Consider the following 21,321-nt stretch of genomic DNA (forward strand, 5'->3'; position numbering starts at 1 on the left):
TTGCGGGACTGCTCCCTGCTCTATGCAATGCAAATAAAATTAAAAACAAAACGAGCCACTTATAAATTAATTATGGTTGGCTACGGCCCCCGTGTGGTGCCTCAGCTTGCAAGGAAATCTCTGGGTTAAACAAGGGGTCCTTCAGTTAACACAAACGCATTAAAGTTTTGTGGAATTACTAGGAAGTTTCTCAAACATGTAACACGCAGACTGGAAGCCCCTTTGGTAGGCGCCCCATAGACACCCGCAAGAAGTTGCGAAGCTTCTCCCTTCCCAGCGTTTGCCCTGCTCCCGATGCAGTCAGCGAGGGCTTGAACTGGGCTGGCAAAGTTTGGGAAAAGAAGAAAAAGCGCTGGAAAGGCTGGTACCCGGTAACACTCGCAGGTGTAGGACGTGGCTAACAGCCACGCAGTGTGTGCTCCCCAGTGGTGAGAGTCTGACAGGGACAGCTGGCTCCGTTTGCACTGTGAAAACACCCCCTCGGTGGACCATACACAACGACACTGACCTTTCTGCAGGGGAACCAGGGATGTGCCTTTGACTGAATTAGCCACAAAGACGTCTTGCTATGACTTTTGTTCCCCCGCCAAAGCAAAGAAATATTGCGTTTAATATGAGAAGTGTTGTCCACAGCTTTTTCGTGCCCCTAAAGAAATATTACAGTGCTGATTTACGTGGGCTGGCTCCCGAGGCGCTCTCCCCCAAGACTTGGGGCTGAGGAGGGCGCATGCCGCTTTCCAAAGCGCTCAGGCTGTGCAGCGGCGAATTTATCAATCTTTTCATCGGGCAATACTTGGAAATACATCATTGTCACCGGGGTGGGGTGATAGATTATCTAGAGCACAGAGCCCCTTCCCAAGGTCAAGTTGAAGATTCTTGTTTGCTGTTTAACTGGAGTTTGTTAAAACGCCGAACAATGCCTGCCTGTTCGCCTTTCTCTTGTGCGAGTGGGGCATTGGAAAGGGGCTTTTCCTAGTGCACAGACCCGCGGATCTTTAATCCGCCTGGGTTAGCGAGTTTTTGCAAACAAGGTTCGTTAGTGTAACAAGAAATACTGAAATTAGCAAGGCTGTGAAGGGGGGGAGGCATTGCATTGGTCTGTATGTGGCCTCGGAGAATGCAGCGTTTCGTTGCTCTCTACAAGGTGTGACCCTATCTTTGCACAATAACAGCCAAAAATCTGTTTTCCTGGGTCCTGAAGTAAGTTTTGGGAGTTGTACTTCTCAGAGAAGGAGAAACCGCCCGCTTTGCTGGTTAGCGGTTTGGTGGAAGCTGTTGCCAATCGTCTTATTAGCATTTAACCTGCTGTCAGAGGGACTCATTGAAATAAACTTTGTGAATGTTATGGGTAAAAGTTTTATTTCGCATTGAGCAGACTTTTGAGGTCTGCCTTAAACAGTTTCCTCTCTCCCCCCCCCCTCTGATGATTGATATTTTTTATTCAGACAACTTTTATTTACCTTGCAAAAATGTTCGGGACAAATGTGATAAATTACAGATATGCAAATTTCTTTGAATGGTGTTGTAAGTGTGTCTAGCTGGAGCTGAATAACTCCTTGCAAGTCGGTCTGTGCGCACTCAGGACCCCAGGGAGCTGATCAAAGCACCCATTCTCTTTCATCCCCAGTATTCTCCTCCAAACTATTTCGATACAATATGTTTCCATGATGCACTTAATGTGCTAGGGACATAGAACTCATTACAACCTAGCTAGTTCTGCCGACCCCTTTGTTCAGCAGCATAAAGTTAAAAGGGGAGGAGGGGGGCTCTGCCAGTTGCCAGCTTTCTGAAATGCTAAAGCATGCGTCATTTTTCACCAGGTCTCGTCTTGATATACTCAAAAGACAAACTATGAAACCGGCCTCAGCCCTTTCTGGCATTAATTACATTGCTGTCCAGCCGATCTGTTTTTCCTATTATATGCATTTCTCAGCAGGGATTTTTTTTTTTTTTTTGCAAGCCTAATGCAGCTGCGTGTTAAACTATGAATGCATTTTTATCAGTATGGAAAGATGAGTGTAAAGACTGCAAAATGTGCAGCTCGGTGCTTAAGGTTTTCCTTGTTCGTACCATATTTTGTGGCAATGGATTTTGGGAGTGTTTTGCAATATTCTAGATCTTAAGTTATTGCTATTGCCTCACATTATGATCAGTTTAGAACAGATTGTTACAGATAAGGATCCTTTCTTGTTGGAGCCAGTTTTCATGTGTACTGAATTCTGATTTGACCAACAATTACATTCTTACATCACATGGAACATTTCAAGTATTCTTAATATTTGGGTATTAAACCCAAATTCAGAGCTACCAGTTTCAACCACATCGCGAAGTTGCCGCTGTTTGGGGAAATTACTCTAGCAGGATGACAGTAAGAATATAAACCCGATTTCACTTGGTAGGGCATTTGTTTATGGGGTTGATTGGTTGACGGAAATGGCTGGCAGCCAGTTCTGGGAAAGATTCCAGACCTGACTCCGATTAACCCTCTCTGGTGAAACTCTGCTGGAAACCAACTCACCAGCAATTGCCATTAATCTACTTACTAATTAAGCCAATTCATTTCTAAAGGAGAAAAATTCCTTTCTTTGGCCAAACTGATGGGAGGAAATTTGAAAGAAGCGCCAAACTGTGTAACTGTAATTCAGCCAAGGACTGCTAAAACAAGGTGTTGATATATAGCAGGAGATTTAAAACACGTTTCTAGGGCAACAATCCTTTGGAGACGGTGGTATATAGTGCATAGTAGATGAAGCTCGAATAATGGTGGACTGCAGTGTGCAGCTATATGGGCATGGGATGGAAATAAGGCTGCTTTTCCCCATTAAACCCTTTAAGTCTTTTACTCTTCTACTAAATTATCCACCCAGGGTTAAACATTTCCGCTTCACAGGACACCGAAAAGGAACATATTTCCTGGGATCTAATGAATAGTTTTGCCAAGTATTATGAAAGTTTTGCCCAGCATAAATGATGAATCTCTTAACGTTGTTCATGTAGGAGAAGTTGAATCAAACTGCAAAACAGATCAATGGAAATGAAAATTATGGACTGAACGCAGTCGATTATTAATGACACTAGCAAGCAGTTCTTAGTTTGCTTTGGTAGTCGTCAAAGAAAGGTATGACGGAAAGCTTTTCACAACCGATCAAGCAACACTTGAGGAAATTAGCGCTTTTACATTTATTGGTCAGTATTTTAACACACAATATTATATATTTATACAACAACTTAAACACACATCTATGATACACACACAAATATGCTTAGACTATTGGCTGATAACTTGTAATTTCTCAAACTACCAGTTCGTGGTAACTATGGAAATGTTTTAATTTGTATAATTTAAGTCCCTTTGGATAGCGTTGAAAATAGAGATGTCAATGAATAAGAAAAAGAAAATATGAATCAATAGCACATAAAACATCAATGCCACTAGACTCACTCCTGCTATTGGTCTAGGCAGAATCTAAGGGCCAAATCATGCAGTTTTTCTTCTCTCTGTAAGTTTTATTAAAGTCGATGGAGCTACTGACGTAATTACAGGCTTCAAGATCGGGCTCTGTTTATGGTTCAAAAGCTTGCAATCAAAGCCTTGTACTTCCAGCCGTTCATGCTTGCTCTTAAATCAAACTATCAGTTAAAGCAAGGTACTTAACATTCATGTGGTGTAATTTAGGGGTTTCTAAACAAGGCTGGTGGTGTATTTGATTGAAGTTCAGTCTTTACTCAGAATAAAACTTTGCTCTTAAAAAAAAAAAAAGTAACACTGCGAATCAGGCCATGCATGAAACAAATATGGAACCAAGATGGAAATGTCATCGGATACACGTTCATATCCCCATTCTGATAATCACCTAGAACTTCAAGAACGGAAAGCGTGCAGGTGGGAGAGCTGCGTCTTTAAATTCCTGTCATTAACTTCAAATATACACTACCTTACTTTGGAGAATCAAAGTATTCACAGCTTCCTAGCGAGGCAACACATAGAAACATTGCCGGGACCATATGAAGACCTATGGGCATTTATTTCCTTGCGATCCTGCTCTCTCTCTCTCTGTCTCTCCCCACAGAAGGCACTGCTCCAACTGTTAAGTCAACGTGGACGGAGGTGAAGGGAAAGGAGGACCCCCAACAAATTCTTCATCCCCAGAAACTAAAAGAGAAAAGATGGAGAAGACATGAAACATCAGGGCACAAATCATGCAGGAAACATGTCAGAACAAAGTTACTCATGCTGAGGCTCAACCTTGCTCGACTTGTTGCATTATTTCAGATCACTTCCTAAACAGAATGAAGGTGTTCGGGAGTTTGTTTTGTGCGTTCCCCTGATACACACTAGGTGACCAGGAGCTTGGGGTTTCTTGTGAACAGCAATGTAAAGCATAGACTCTGAAATATAGTGATCCACTTCACAGTGAAAGTGACGGCAGAACCGAGCCTTCCGCCTGCACCCCAGCAAAGCCTGCTCTGTCCCCAAGTTATTCTGGACACTTGTACTATGGACTACAACAGCGCAGTTATGTGCAACACAGCCACCAGTGCCCACTATTCAATACAAACCTGAAGCTCAGCTTTCACTTTGCCATTCATGTGTTTTCTCACCCTAGTTTTAAACCACGGTGTCATCTTTATGATCCAAGTCACTGGTTTACCGCGGTGTAGTAGCATTGAGCCCTTAGCAATCCGCCAGCCTCTCTACAATAGCCTGTACAGACCAGGTGAACTTGTAAAACGAAACACCTTTTGCCTTTCCTATTTGTTTCGGATTTATGTTCATTTTAGTCTACATTTAATGTTGATTTGCTCTACGCCTTCCATTTATAATGAGTACATTATGATTTTTTTATTTTTAAAAGAGCAGCTAGTGTTGGATGGTGGGCAGCACTGGGGGGTTATTATGTAGACATTGCTCCACTTCTGAATTGTGGGTCTATAAGGAGAAGTACCTAGCCATCACGCTGAGCAGTGATTTTCTGGGTCCAGGCGTTGATGTCGGAGGCAGATTTACATCCTGAGTTATTGGGGGGGGGGGGGGGATACAGAATACCGTATATATAGGTATCTCACACGGAGTGCTACCGACTAAAGAGCTGACATTCTCATTTCAAATGCTAACACACATTAAAAATGTGATGCAATAAAATTTCTGTGCAAAATTGCTATTTTAAATTCAACACTATTGATCATGTGTAGGAAGAAACGCTTATGCCATCTCATCAGTTGAGAGCTTATTATGAATTAAAGAAATGCCGTCACCTATTCCATTACGGAAGTTTTGTTTTTTGAAAGTTGAAGAAACTCAATGGGCACCCACAGAACCCTATAGAGGAACCCCAAAGGTATCAAACGTCCCATTTCATCTGATGAGAACAGCACATTTCTAATTCTTTGGGAAAGGTAATGATTTCTGCCGGACTAATGTCCTCCTGAAAGCCGCTGGATAACACAAAAGGACCTGCTTTCAGAGCTTTCTGAACAACTGCGAACACTACCGAATAACGCCGTCCGTTCACTGTTGACATAACTAGAAGATGCAATGTAAACAGAAGATTCAGGTGTATATTTTTTCCATAGAGAGAACATAGATGTACGCCTTTTCCTGGAATCACCAATGCATCACAGAGACTTTATGCCCTCCCTTTGTGAGCTGGATATCTACTAGATATAACTTCAATGTAAATAGAAAGCTACAGATAATAAATTCACCATTATACATTTAAAATATGTACATCCCATCCTGTGTTACTTTTGAGGGGTAGATTATGGGTGTGCGCCCGGGGAAGTAGCTAGTTAAATGGAAACAAATTGAGTATTTAATGAATACATCTATGGACAAGCAATCAATGGGCAATGCACCTAACACGAAAAGGAAGAATGTTCTTATGTTGAACATTACATAAACTAAATCTCTGGAAAATACTATCGTTGTGTCATTTCACTAAAGTGAGGAAATTTTATGCATCACCCAATATCCTCAAATGATAGTTGTGATAGTGGCTACAAAACTATAAACAGAATTTGAAAAAGAATCAGGAAAGATTGTCCCCCAAATATCTGATAGCAAACCTAAACACAAGACATTAACTAGGACAATATTCATTAATATCACAATCCAATACGGCATTTCTTCATTTTAAGTCTCTCTTTTAGATAGTAAAAAATAGGATGTAAATATCCTAAAAAGACTAATGACATTTCACAGGTAATGCAATTTAGAAAGAAACACTTCCATGTTTTCTTTTCCAACAATGTGCATTTTTGTAAACTGGTATAAATTGCAATTCAAAAGCACTGATCTCGCCATCCCCAATCATTTTTTATACTGATCAAATGAATGCAGATACTCCCATTTGGGAGGGGCGACATGACATTTCACTTGGCAGTTCTAAACAGGTCACAGACCTTTCACAGACCCTAAGGCAGTGGGAGGGAGCTCTTTACGAAACCGTGTAACCAAATCAAACCAATGGTTACCCCTTTTCAATACCATTGGAAAGGTTTTCACAATGCCATTCACATAGCAGCAGAGAAACTGAAAGGATGGTCATCCAATGGAAATTTCTTTTCCTTTGTTTAAACTTACAGAGCTTAAAAATACTAGAAAACAATTACATTTTGTAGGACAAAAAGGTAAACAAGTACTGTACATACATGCAGACTTGTATGTTATAGGCCTTGGTGTGGCTAAGTGCTTATATGTATATATGCACACATATGAATTTGTATATGTACATTTATTGGAGATGTTGCTTTGTGTGAAGCCATAGGCACAAAGACACAACATGGCTGCCCTGGAGATGACCTATTGCTTTCAAGTTGCTTGAACACATCAGAATTTCTATTGTTAAGGTTGATTAATTGAAACTGATAAGTTACCATGAATAAAGATTGTTTTTCTGTTTAATGTGGTGGGCCTGATTTGGTAAATGCTTCATTCATGTAGCCTTGCAGTGCAGCATATGGGCAAGATTCATTCAGTATCACAAACATACACAATTTATTATGCTTGTATGGTCACAACCAAAAGGTCTTTCTATTTTAATGACAAAGTTTGAATGAAAAATTCCATTTAAAGAGTCACTAACATTAAATGTGATTTTGTAATTTATTCTTGTTCTTGGCACCCCATGAATTAAAACAATTTGAAAAGTATAGATGTTAAATTCAGTAAAACAAATACATGTGCTAACAGCATTTCAGAGATCTTTAAAAGTAAGCAAACAGTTTATCTAAAATGTTTGTAGACCTATATGAAGACAGCACGTTATGGTCTGGTGCCATCTTGTGTCACATACCACTGATAAAGTTATCACTATAATGTTTCAATGAGATACTGTCAATATTGGTCTGAGTTCCACATTCCCATGGTTTATATCGGAAGAGGCACTGGAGACTATTTAGTGAATAAACAAGCCAACTTTCCAACCTTGTCCTTTTCATGAGTAAAATCAGCCGCCAAAGTTCCATAAATCTTTCAGCCTCAATGATGCCAAGAATATGTCATGTCCTACTGGCATTTTGCAGTAATTTTATCAGAACATTTACAAATTAAGCTAAGTGTCTAATTTATATTTACATTATTACGGCAGAAACACATTGCATCATAAAATAGAACATCAAACAATCATTTATGGCAAACCTATTGTTTCCCTGTTTTTGTGTGTCCTGTCCTGACACACAGAATATTTAAAAATATTTCCAAACATATATATACACATGCATGCACCCTTTGCTCTGATATCTGGTATGGCAATCTCCCACTGACTTCAATAGGGCCAGGATTTCAAGCTCCCTCAAGCCACCTACTGGGGTACCATTAGCAAGAGCCTCCAACAGGAGAAGAGCCATCAAAATTGGCTACTACACCTCCTTCCCCGAAGCAGGGGACATGTTGGAGCATGGCAGGGGGAGTGGCCGGAGTGCAATGCGCTTTGGCAATAGCGAGCTGGTCACTAGAAGACCCCTGCCAGCTGATGCCGTTTACAGCATCCCCCAGGCTGTTCTATCCTGTGCCTAGGGGACATGACCAGGGACTGGGGATCTATAACTGACTCCTTGATAGCCCCATCTCACTGCTACATCCAGCACTATTTGGATGCAGTGGAGAACTCGATCCACAATCTTCAAGCTGAGTCTTTTATGGTCGTGACCATTAATTATTTCTGTATTCTGGACTAGGGGCTGATCCAGAGTGCTGAATGCCTTCAGTGCTAACTAAAGAAAATGGGAACAGAAGATGTTCAGCACCTAGCCTGGTCAAGCCTTATAAACACAGGGAAAAGACAAACTTGGTGCTTTTCTGTGCAACCTACAGGTAGCAACACAGCTCTCAGACAGGAATTGGACATTTTAAGCATGATGGGCCAAAGCAATCCCTGCTGTTGTTCCACTGGAGTTACTGGAGTGCCATCAGGAATTCCTTTGGCTGTAGATGTGTAACCAAATAGAGTGCCTGCTCCAAGATATATTCAAGTTCATTACATTAGATTGGTGATCTATAGATAATAAACTTTGGTTATAACTTGTATATCTTTAATACTCAAACCTACACGGTGCAGTACCCATAACTGTGCCCGTTTAAAACCACCATCAATTAAAAGCTCCCCTCTGCTCTTGCTATGTCCAAGTTAAACTCAGAGCCTGTCTGAAAAGGAAGAATGTTTTCCTGGTGGGACAAATAGTCCTTAATCAGAAACAGGACTTAATGCCAGTGGTAGGGTAATGCAAAGCAGCTTCTGGCACCTTTTCTGACCACAATAATGTTTGTTCTCAGACACTCTAGATTCCATAATCATATTGTTCCTTTGTCACATATTTTGTTGTTCTTTTATTAAGTCAAGTATCCTACCTATAGTACTGGATGATATAAAAAAAAAAAAGTGCCCCTGGTCACCTCTATGGAAAGGAAATTAAGTTTCTTTTATTTAAGCTAAATCCTATAATTTATTTTAAAAATTGTATGTTCAGGTTTTATTTTTCAGAAATGTACCTATATCTGTTTCCCATTGCTGTAGCATCTGTACTACTTTGTCCAGTTGCAGTGTGATATGGATGATATCAAGACATTAGCTGCAAACATTATTATAATCTTTTTTTATTCAATAGTTCCCAGTGAATCATTCTATAATGAAATCATAATTTGTTATATGCAGACTACATTTCCAGTGAAAGTGTGTTGAATATCAAGACCAACATGCAATGCATCTTGGTAAAGGGAGGCAATACAGTGCCATGGATAGATCAAAAGATGGAGAATCTGGCTCTGCCACTGACTTCCTGTGACCATGGGGAAATCACTAAACCTTTCTGCACATCAGTTTCCCTATCTGTGAAATAGGGGTATTGATATTTACTTTATTTTTAAGGGTAGTATGATATCTATGGATTAAATTGTTAAATTATATAAGGAATACACATGAGTAGTATATTTACATGTGGCACTTACTAGGTGTGTCAGTGGTTCTGAAGCTGGGACACAGTTAATACCCCAAAGAATATGCCAACCTATGAACTGTAGTCCAAGAGAACATGGAGCTGTCTAACGGTAGGGCAATATATTGCTATCGCTGGACTTGACTAAATTCTGAGAGGTGGGCAGCCTGATTTATGTTTATGAATGGAGTCAGCACAGAAATAGTTCACTCTGCACATTTGAAATGTCACTGCACCACTCCAGAACTCCAAAGTTTATTACTGTGCACTGAAAACTGCCAGAAGAAAGAACTGGGGGGAGGGGGGGAGGGAGGTGAGAGGTGCGAAAGGAACACAAAATCAGGAAACAAATGGTGTATCTTTATATGAACTGCTCAAGAATATGTTTATAAATCAGTAAGAGCCAACTGTTGAATGTGTTCAGCATCTTCAACTGCCAATGGGTTGAATCTGACACTCGTTGAAGTCAATGGGAGAGCTGCCAATGATTGCAGTAGGTGAAGGATCAAGCCCATTGATTTCAATGGGAGTTCAGAGCACTCAGAAAAAAAATTCTCAACATCCTAAAGAACCTCTCAGGATCTGATCCTTCCTGTATATGGGAGTAATGGTGGTACTCACACCACCGTCATGCATCTGCCCAGGCCTCTAGGAGTTTTAAACCAGTATTTTTAAAGTTACCTATAAAAACACTAAAACTACCTACAGTTTTCAGGCAATTATTACCATATTAAAGGGACATTAACAAGCATAATAAGATAGTAAGGAAAGAGTGCAAGTTTTGAAGTCTGTTTTCAAAGTCCATGTAATTTTCTATGTTTTCCCCCACAAAAAACAAAACCAAACCCAAAACAAAAATAACCCCATTATGACACACATTTTTTTTAAACCATATCAGTTCCAGGAATGCAACATTTATTGGAGACCTTCAACAGCAAACCAGTTTATCTGGTTTTAATTTAACATATAAGGGTTTGATCCTGCTCCTATTAAAATTAATGGGCGTTTTCCCACTGACTATAGTAGAAGTCTCTTAATTAGATAAGAATCTTTATTTGGTGTGTGCATATATTATAAATAATTAGTGAAATATGTATTTTAAATTTATGAAAAAATTCTTTGACAGTATCCTTTCAAGCACTTTTAGACTGACCTCTTAACCTCCTCTTCCTGGATTGACAGAGTAATTTGCAACAGAAACAAACAATGTAATCTATCAGAATAATTTGTGTTACCTCTGTGCATCAGATATTTATGTTTGAGCTTTCTCTTACTGACAACCCACGTAAAGAGTCACTGTTACTTTGCATTTTTATCTCTGAGATTCGTGTCTTTTCTACTCATTAAGAATGTGTCTAGAGATTACAAAGTCAATAGTACCCAAATACTGGACTGTGAGAAAAGTCTTCTAGAGTACATAAAATCAACTGCAGTGCGTGTCATACAATGGAAGGCTTAGATGTTCTTAGCTGTCCACATTTATCACTGTTACATAGAAACAGAATAAAAATTGTTGCAAATTTTTACTTATAAAATGTATTCCAACATTTTAAAAACTGTTATAAACAGGTGTAAGGTACACATCCATCCTTTGACTATACTAACTACTTCTTATATCACGGGCTTATTTATCTATCCCCTTTATACATAATTTCTGTAACCTACAGTATATTTACCACTTTTGAAACAAAAAAAAATTCTGCTAATACATCAGTCTCTTTTGGCTGAAAGCATATTATTGTTCAGAATAAATCATCAACATCTTACCTTTAGATTAAAATAGTACCTCTTCTGCCATTAAATATCAGTGTTTCAGAAAAGTCAAGATACTGATCTAACTGAAGCGCTAGTTATGAAACCATGTACAATGCAGTGGAAGAGGTCACAATAACTTCAAAATTATCTTGATGGATCATCCTCATTCCTCAATAAAGATGAGAAGTGAGGCTTGGTTTACACTGCAAAGTTTTGGCGGCATAGGTATGTTGGCTAGGAGTGCGAAAAAAAATCACACCCCCTTTGCCGACAGAACTATGCTGGCACAACCCCTTGTGGATGCAACTAAACCAACAAAAGAGTGCTCTTGCTGGCCTAGCTAATGCCATTCAGGGAGGTGGTTTAGCTATTCTGGAAGAACTCTTTTTGCCAATTTATGCTGCCTCTCCACTAGGAGGCTTTGCTGGTACATATATACTGGCAGAGGCTCTGTAGTACAGATAAGTCCTAATTTATTCTTTATGGGCCTGATTAAAACTCATTGAAGTCTATGTGGACTTTTACATTGATTTAAATCTTTGGATCAGGCCCTATGGACCTTGGTCATGCTGAGCAGTACTAAAAATGGAACTATTTGTATAAGTAAGTAGCACTCAGTGGGAGTAAGACTGCAGAATAGGGCCCTCCTTTGTGTACAGACTCTTGGGGTTTTAGGATGTTAGTTATGAAATATTGTCTTCATTTATTAAAATTATTATATTTATAAAATATAATCTTTGTTAACCATTGAAACCTTTACACACACCCTCTTTCTCTGTGTTATATTTTCTGTATGCTCCCAATGTGTTCAATTATAAAAGGAAAGAGACTGACTTTAAAACAAAACAAAACAAAACAATAATGCCCAATCTACATGAAAGGGGCTTTGGATATGGGCAGTCCCAAATGTACAGCTAGTAAATATCAAACTTTTTTTTGCTAAGATTTGTTTGAATAACAACCTCTTTAATTTACTTTCTACAAAGAGCATTTGCAGAAAGCGAACATCTCAGAAAAAATCATGTGAATATAGGCTCACATAAGGTTCATGCTGGAAGAGTTAGCACAGTCATCTTGAAATCTCTATGATTTTACTACTAATTCCACTAATCCAGTCAGGAAACAGAAACACCACCATGTGAATTAGATGTCCAGTTGTACAATTCAAATAATCACAGTAATAATAAACAAGCTATAGGCTCATCCAGTCTTACCTGAATGCAATGCTCCCTTTGATCCTTACACTTAAGTCAAATGTATTAGAAGATCATTATTTTTTTGTAATTTGTTTGATTTTTGCAAAAAGAAAAAAGATTTATTCTAAACCAATAAGATAAATGGTACCAAGAGAGCCAAGTCTTCTGAATTAAACAAGCCACAGTTCCCTGGAAGATGAACAAAAGGCCACCACTAACTATGAATAATGTTGATTGACCGTAATTTCTGTTCAGAATTGGCTTTAGAAAATATGTGGTTACAAAACAAAGTAAATTTCTGACTAGGAAAGTGTACTTGCTGAAAGAATTTGTGAACAGTACAGAGTGTCCATGGTGCTGAAAAGCTAGAGTTATATATGGTTTGGCAAGAGGTGGAAAGGGATACAGAACAAGGGTTGGATTGTGCACCATTGAAGTCAATGGGAGCTTTGGCATTGACTTCAACGCAGGATCAGACCCCGAAGCACATCTTCACAGCTAGAGTAGGGTGAGTTAGGGAACAAACAGGAGTAAATATGTAATTTTATAAGAATTATTCTTTCTTAAAGTTCCTTACTCACTGAGAATCAGTTGTTTTAGTGAACGATTCTCTTTCAGAAAAATATGCAGAACATTCTAAAGCATAATTGTAAAGAAAAAAAGACATTTCATACTATACTGCATAACAAGTTTGTGTGCGCTATGGGAAAGTTTCCAATTATCTATGATAAAAGGACAGTTAAGGGCTTGTCCACACTCCAAAACTTTAGTACACCATAGCAGGGTCCACACGCGACTTAGTGTGCTGTATATTTGCACCCCAGTTTGTCACCCATTTAGTTTCTGTGTGGACAAGCCCTAAGTTTTGGATATAGTTGGAGTTTCTCGATGATGCCTGGGTCTAACACCTTCTTTTATTTTGATGAAGCAATTCATTTTCATAACAGTAATATGAAATGTCAGACAGGATATTTCTAGTTGATAGCTGGCCTTTGGGACATTTAAGTCAATGTCTAATGCCTGATGCTTTGCAGCTGAAACATGATGTAATTGTTCTGATATTCTCCATCTACTGTATAGCAAATGAGAAATTAAGCAATACATGGTGCCTTTCATCAGAGCGTACGATATATACAAGTGGATAACCTCACCCAAAATTTAAATACAGCTACCTCTGAAAAGCAGTGTAACTTAAGAGCTATAACAGTTGTGGCAAGGCACCCCTTCTGCCTCGCCGGGCTTAGCGCTCCCTCCTCTGGCAGGGACAGGGCCTAGGGTAAATCAGTCCCCACTCTGGAGCATGTCTGTCTTCTCTCTTCAGGGTTTGTTTTTCAGAGCCTTCCCAGCAGGCCTCGGGGCAGGCCTGAGAAGTGCTCCTCTGCCAAACAAAGGGGAACAAGTCTATAAAGCACCAAAACAAAAAGGGAATACCTTTCCCTGGCCCCCTCACTGGGGCAGGTGTTGTCCTGTTGCTGGCCCCTGGGGTGTCAGTCCTTCCCCCACAAAGGCACTGGGTTTTGGGTGTCTCCCCTATTGGGAGGAGCACAGTCTCTCATACTGGAGAAGCCTATCTCCCACCCTCCTTCTCCTCTCTCTCACCAGGAGAGAGATTTTAACAGGTTTCAGGCAGCCCTTAATTGGACTCAGGTGTCCCTAATTGACCTGAAGTAACCCCTTCCCAGCTTGTAGGAAAAAGGGCTGTTAGCATTCTAGGGCTAACATATCTGTTTTCCCAGACCCTCCTGCAGCCTTCCGGCCTGACTTTGTCACACAGTGCATAGCAACAGAAAAAAATAGTGGACAGAAGTGAAAATACTGTATCTAATTGAAACAGAAAGGGGCATTTAGGTAGGCAGAAGGCTACCTGCGCAGGAATTTGTCTAGAGCAGTGGTTCTCCACCAGGGGTACGTGTACCCTTGGTGGGTACGCAGAGGTCTTCCAAGGGGCACATCAACTCTTCTAGATATTGCCTTGTTAACAGGCTACATTAAAAGCACTAGTGAAGTCAGTACAAATTAAAATTTCATCCAGACAATGACTTGTTTATATTGTTCTATATACTATACACTGACATGTAAGTACAATATTTATATTCCAATTGATTTATTTTACAATTATATGGTAAAAATGAAAAAGTAAGCAATTCTTCAGTAATAGTGTGCTGTGACACTTTTCTATTTTTATGTCTGATTTTGTAAGCAAGTAGTTTTTAAGTGAGGTGGAGCTTGGGAGTACACAAGACAAATCCCTACCCTACCAAAAAAATCAGGTACTGAGTCTTGAACAGGAGCTCAATTGTCTCACATTATCAAAAGTGGACGAATTTAGTCATGATACAAAACTACTCAATAAAGCATTAATTTTTTTAAACACAAGTAAAAAGAATGACTTACATATCTAAAAAAGTTCCAGACAATGATCTTTACCCTGGGCTTCTTGAAATGAATTCTTCTGCAACATTTTAAAGCTATAAGTCATCAGTTTTCTCCTTGTATATAGGTAAAATCATACACCAGTTAAGCTGTGAGTCTTCCACTGTGGATCGAAGCCATGTTTTAATACTAAGTAGAGCACTGAAACTATTCTTACTTACAACAACAACATTTGTAGCTGGTATCACCACAATCATTTTTATCAACTTCACCACTTCTGAAAACAGCTAATGTTTGGCCTTGGCTGGGTGAACTGATATATTTCTGAACTGACTTCAACACTCCTTCTGCAAGATGACAGCTTATTTGAAACAGATGAAGCTGAATAATCTAGTCAATCCTGGCTGACTTCAGAACCATATCCCTGAAGCATGTCTTGATCTCACATTTCTGTCATATTTGGCTAGATTGTGAAAGCTTCAAGCTTTGAATAATTTTGTAGCCTGTTTGATTTTTGGTTGAATACTAGACAATGTAAAATCAATTACTTCAAAGCAGATGTACTTATAAAATTCCTTTGCTGAATTTGGGTAGCTGGGTTCACCTGTCCCTATTTACATTTTCTTGGTAATTTTTCTCTTCCTTGGAAGCTCAGGCATTCTGGACTTTCTCCAACTTTAAACTTTTCTGGGGGATCTGCTCCCAGAATAAATTATTGCTTTCTTCTGATCCGATGGACTGAAGTGAATTAGTCAGTCATTTTCATATAAGTCTGTCCTCCTGTTGCTGAAAAGTCCAATCCTTGCAGAGTTTTGGTCATTGCCTACCGTGTTTAGGACTTTTTGTCGTAGTTCAATACCAAAGAGGAAGTTAAACTTCTCTGTTTGAGCTACTGTGCCACCAATTCAAACACTTATTTCAGGATCTTTTGTTGCATCCTTCACAACCTCCCAAGTTGCACAAGGTAAGGTAGTTCTCAGAAATTGTAACCAATGCTTCTGCTCAGAGAGTCCATCTTGTTGGACAGAGGACATGGATACCTGGTGATGTACTTAACACTACATATTTAATGTCCTGAAATATAGCAACTTATTTGGGTAATTTTAAAATTAATTTAGCGATTTTGTAAATAGTTACAAGATTATCTCTTAGGATAATACTATTTTCAATAGCATCCTGTCATGCCAAATTCAAAGCATACCCATTCCAATCAGTATATGTAATTTGTGGTTCCTCCTGTTGCCATCTGATTGTTACACCTGATACTAAGAGAGAAGGGATCAAAAGTCCTCATGCAGAGAGGGTGTGTGTCTGACACGAAAAACACTTTATTCACATAAAACACATTAAAAACTACTAAAAATGTTATAAAATTGCCATATTTACACAGAAAGATATGAATGAAATAAAATGAAACTACCTTAAGCGAACATTAAACATGAATCACTAAAGCATCATCATCACTAAGTTCACTCATAATATTGTTAACACACCAAATCGACCAAAAATTAAAAGTAGGTTTATAAAAGGTGTAATCGATCTGCAGCTGGGCCACAATCTGCATGTGGAATAGCCCTAGCACATCAAAAGTCTTCTACCCTGGCCACTCAGTTCTAGAGAGATTTCAGAATGGCTAGTTTTTGCCTGACCCAGAAACAAGTTAGCCAGGAATGAAACCTGCTGCATGTGAGCACTGTATCTCGCTCCCAGAACAAACAGGAGAAAACCAGTCCCAGACTGTTGAAAAGCCGCTGAAAAAAACAAAAAACAAAAACAAAAAGAGGAACCAAATGGGGCAATGAAGGAAAAAATGAAACACCATGTCTGAGGCTGAACAGAAAGAGCACTGCACAGACACACCGGGGCTGATATGGTCACAAAATGATTGGTTGCTATGATGCTGTGCAGGACTCTCCAATGAAAGTCACCAGAGCACTTAGAACGAGGAGGTTTCTATAGCATCCTCCAAGCTGAGGACATAAAGTCACCCAGGGACAGAGCCATCCTCCGGGTTGTATCAGGGAGAACAGAATGGGTGGCATAATGCCATCCCTTGACACACATACCATGGAGCTGCTTCTTGATCATGGCTACAAAACAAACATTTACCAGACCCTTCCAGGACAACTATCTACCTGGGTGCACTAGAATCTCATCCACGGAAGAGAAGGCAACCAGTGAGGGGAACAGAGGGTTTCCCACTTGAAGGACAGTTCCTGCAAAATCTTTCTGCAAATGCTGAGTAGCCCGTTTAAGGAGTGCTGCCTGGAATTCAGCAAGAACCTTATCCAAAAAACCCACACAGACCGGTTTCTGGTCTCAGCAGCAAAAGCTGCTGCTGATTTCCAGCATGACAAACAGGGAACAATCAGGTGAGGCAGCTTGGTCAATCCAGCCTGAGTAAAGGCGGAAAACAGGCTCCTGGCAGAAAGAGCTTCAGAACATAAAAATGGGTTGAAAACAGTGGCTCTTCTAAGACCGTAGGCTAAAAACGCCTGGTCAGGCTGGGCACTGCAGAGAAGTCACCACGCATTAAAATGGCCATTACAGAATGGAGGCAAATCTAAACTTTGTAATCAGACAGGTGCCAACAAAAAAATGTGAAGGTCAAAGCCCATCCTCCAACACGATGGAGGACAGAGAGGGCAAGGGACTTCCAGGCCAGCAGGGAGTCAGAGTACAGCTGCAGCTGAACAGGCTGGATGCAAAAAGCCACCAACCTACTGACCAGGCCAATAAGCCCCAGCCACCCTCATCTAATAGTAAGAAGAGCAAAGCAGGGTCCAACCAGTGGTAAGCATTCAAAAATTAAAAAAAAAAAAAAGTGCTGAATCTGGTCCTGGAGGCTGGAGATCCACACACAGCAGCTGGCGCTACAACACTGAGGCCACATGTCGCTAGCAATCAAAACCCATCCCTGAAAAGAATGTCCAGAAAAGAGCCAGTGCCATCTCTGCAGGCAGCCCTGCACTTTCTCTTCCAGTCCCCTCCCAGTTCCTTAACTTGTATTGTTCAGATACAAAAAAATACCCCTATCACCTTAATCCCAGAGGTGCCCCACTGTAATTGGGGAGGCACCAAGGGGAGTGCGGCACTGCAAAGGGCCCAATAAGATCTAATTATTCTTACCCTAGTTAATTCGGGTAGAGGATGCTTGTTCATATAGTTGTAAACAGACACAAAGTGCCTGCACTTCACCTTCAGACATGACAAAAACTGAGATGTCATCAGCATAGGTTGACAAACAAACTGGGAAAGCTCCTGGCTCTCCTGGCCCAGGTAGGCCAGTCAACAGCTTCTTAGGAGGTACAGAAATAGCTCCAGAATCAGGGCATATAACATCCCAGACAGAGGGCACCCCGATGTATGCCCCTGCGGATTGAACAAACATGTTCACACTGGCCTTCATGGTATAAAAGCAATCTAGCCCCTGAGATGTGGCTAGGAGTAGCTTTCAGTCAAAAGTACTGTCTAACAGTGGGTTGGGAGAATTTCCAAACATCTATTAGCCCAAAGGTCTATAGGAGACTATAGAGTTCCCTGGATGACTGAGAGTGTAGCTCCTCGTGGTTCCCGTCTAAAACAAACAAAAAACAGTGCAAATGAAATCCCCTTCCAAGACAGGTCACAGTCAAACATGGCATGTGCAAGTGTTTGTAAAAAGGAGACACTGTCTTGCCCCAGTGTGGGCGCATACACAGTAAAAAGGTTAAAAACAACAGTGCCAACATGTGTATCCACCTTGAGAAGCTGGCCCTACACAATCTCCTTCACAGAGAGGATTTGTGTCTCCGTACCCTGGTAAAAGAGAACAGCTACCCCAGCAGTGACATTGGAGCCATGGCTCAAGAAAGCTTCCCTTTCCCATTCCTTCAACCAGTTCTCCTGATTTTCAGGGTCTGAGTGCGTCTCTTGTAAAAGGAACTCAGCCCATTTTTGTCTGAGAAATTCAGAGAGTTGTGCCCTTTTATGACCATCCCAGCATCCATTAATATTTGCAGAGCCAAAGTTGATCAGCACTGCAGAGACTAGAAGGAGAGAGCCAAGGAGCAGAGAGAAACAATGGAAAGCAGAAGTACATGAGAAAAAAAAAGAGCCAATGGAAAGGTCCATATATTTTGAACAAGCTCTGCATGCTTCCTCAAAATACTCAGCAACTTTTTGAGATAGCAATGTTTCCTATGATCACCCAAGGTATCTCTTAAGACAAGAGTAGCTGAGTGAACAAAGTGCTGTAAGTCAGGAAAACAGGCCTTGACCTCAACTCTCTGGTTCCCTTTAGTGCTATACAAGAAGCCACTAATCTTCTGCACACTGTACCCACCCTTCCTACCTAGCTGATGAGCTGGGATATCAGTGAGGAGTCAGAGAGAGATCATCATTATCCTCTCCACCTCCCTCAGACTATGCCAGCTTAGAATAATATTGAACTGCTATGTGAATAATGAGAATGTTACAAAAGGAGAGAGATTCAGTGGAAGAAGCCCCAAGAATGATAGGAAGCACAGCTCCAGGCTGGGACCTGGTGTCATCATTGTAACATGCAGGATTGGGGGTTTGAGGGCTCACCATGCCGGGGAAGACAGCACCTCACTGGGAGCTCCAGTCATGGATCCACCACCCACAGCAAAGCAATTCTTCTTAGGGCACACAGCTCCATTCTCAGCCACGGCCAGCAGCTCAAGGGCCTCCAAATTCCTATCCCTTTTAGAATTAGTCCAGCATAAATCTATCTTCTTGGTCTGTTCTTCACTCCCATCTCTATAAGGTGTGACTGCTTGCTCTGTAAGGAGAAGCTCCTCAACTTCCAGGGCTATCTTCCGTCCAAGCATAAGTGATGGGGTCATAACAGAGGGTTTCTCTGGGGAGTGCTGCTCTTTGGACAATGGCAGACCACATGGGCAGAGGGAATAGTCTGGCCATGCAGATGCAGGCTCGGTCTCCTGCTGGTCCCTTGGTGTCCCAGCCCCTCCCCACTATCCTGGGGTCCGATATTCTTATCAGGGAACCCAGAGCCAGTTGTACATGAATAGTAACCCCTCCGTTGACCAAGTCACACCACCATTTCAGAGGTAACAAACACTGTATAATCCACCCCATCTATATGAGCCTTTAAAAACAGGTTGAAGAGCTGTTCAGGTTATTTAGGCCTGGGGCTGGAACGACATAACATGTTTCACATTTGGATTCTTGCAGCCCAACAGAATAATCCTAACAGCAGAAACAATGAGAGAGATCAGATACTAGGGTCTCATTGTGAATGAAGGGGGGAGGGAGGGCATTGGAAAAAAAAAACTATTTTAGTAGCAGGAATAAACATGGAAAAAACTGGAACAAAAGATTCCTTGACCCAAAATCCCTCCTGTACCAAATGATTCACAAACTGCTGTTGGGTCAGGAAAATGACTGCAGATTTACTAATTCGAGAGGCAGATTTTATATTAGCACAGCCAATAGTTTTACCTACACACAGCAGACTCCACAGTATAGGAGACAGCAGGAACACACTGAACCCCATGCTTGGGGGTCAAGCCACTAAACCCCTCTGAAGTGGACCCCCATGGAGAAACACCCCCCATCCAAAGGAAAAAAGGGAGGGAACACAACACCCCTAAATCAAAGAAACAGCAAGAAATAAAAACAAACACAGTCTAACAGAAAACCAGCTAGTGCACACAGCACATACCAAACACAGTCTCACTCTCACAAACTCCTACAGCCCCAAGAGAGGGAATCAGTAGTCTTTGTGGAGAAGGAGGGAAACAGCTAGCCTGGCTGCAGAAAGAGTGGGAGAAGCACAGACAGGTGAGCCTTACAAAGGCTCAGAGAATTCCCCTTCACAAGAACAGGAGACCCTGCTTGTTGAGCCACTCCCCAGACAGAGAAGAAAGGAGCCAGGGCCTGCTGCAGGACATACCTACAACCTGGCCTCAGCTACCAAGAGCCAGCTGACAAAGAGACCATCAGACAACTGTACCCCCATCTGGGCTGATTAGAACAAACTGAGTTATCAGAAGACTGTCACTGCTACAGTAATTAGATAGTGTAACACAATATTCAACAGCTATTTTTTTTTAACTCTAGCTCCCTCAAATAAAAATAGTTGTCTATGCCCCTGCTTTAAAGTCTATTTACAGTCTAATGTGTTTTATTTAGATTCATAATTGTTTCTTTGCATCTTCTGCTCAAGGATAAGAATTTATTTCTTTGGGGATAACCACCTTTGATCTTAAAACTTCAGGATGGTGAATCCACTTTTCCCAAGAGGAATAAAAACAGAGACCTGGGTCAGAACAGATTCAAGGAGTCAGCTCCTGATAGGAGACCTCTAAATGTAACAGATCCAAGTAATCTTGAATGTGGCAATCTTTATTTTCTTTGAGTTTGGAACTTTTACCCTCTCTTTTTGTGAAAAGACTTATAGATAGTGACACTGAAAATTGTGCCCATGTAGATCAGAAGCCATGAAGACAGAAGTTAGCTATGTGATTGTTTAGTTCCTATTCCATGAACTCAATGAACAGCAGAGTCTGTGAGTGGAAGAGTCAGGGCTCTGGTTGGCCAG

The 21,321-nt window shown here is 40.8% G+C and overlaps 1 protein-coding gene and 1 long non-coding RNA gene across 8 annotated transcripts in view; one reads left to right on the forward strand and one right to left on the reverse strand.

The window, feature by feature from the left end:
* Window positions 1-21,321, forward strand: part of LOC128832958 (uncharacterized) — a 107,996-nt gene that overhangs the window by 5,659 nt on the left and 81,016 nt on the right. The gene's annotated exons all lie outside the window — the stretch shown is intronic.
* Window positions 3,172-21,321, reverse strand: part of C2H10orf67 (chromosome 2 C10orf67 homolog) — a 118,738-nt gene continuing 100,588 nt past the window's right edge. For 3 of the 7 annotated variants that reach the window (XM_054020693.1, XM_054020691.1, XM_054020687.1), the window contains one exon: window positions 14,436-16,021. In XM_054020693.1, coding sequence (XP_053876668.1) covers window positions 15,936-16,021 — 86 coding nt within the window. In that variant the 3' untranslated portion in view covers window positions 14,436-15,935. The other 4 variants (XM_054020692.1, XM_054020689.1, XM_054020688.1 and 1 more) reach the window with 3 other exon arrangements.

This window comes from Malaclemys terrapin, chromosome 2 (assembly GCF_027887155.1).
Source record: "Malaclemys terrapin pileata isolate rMalTer1 chromosome 2, rMalTer1.hap1, whole genome shotgun sequence".
NCBI classification, from domain to species: domain Eukaryota; kingdom Metazoa; phylum Chordata; order Testudines; family Emydidae; genus Malaclemys; species Malaclemys terrapin.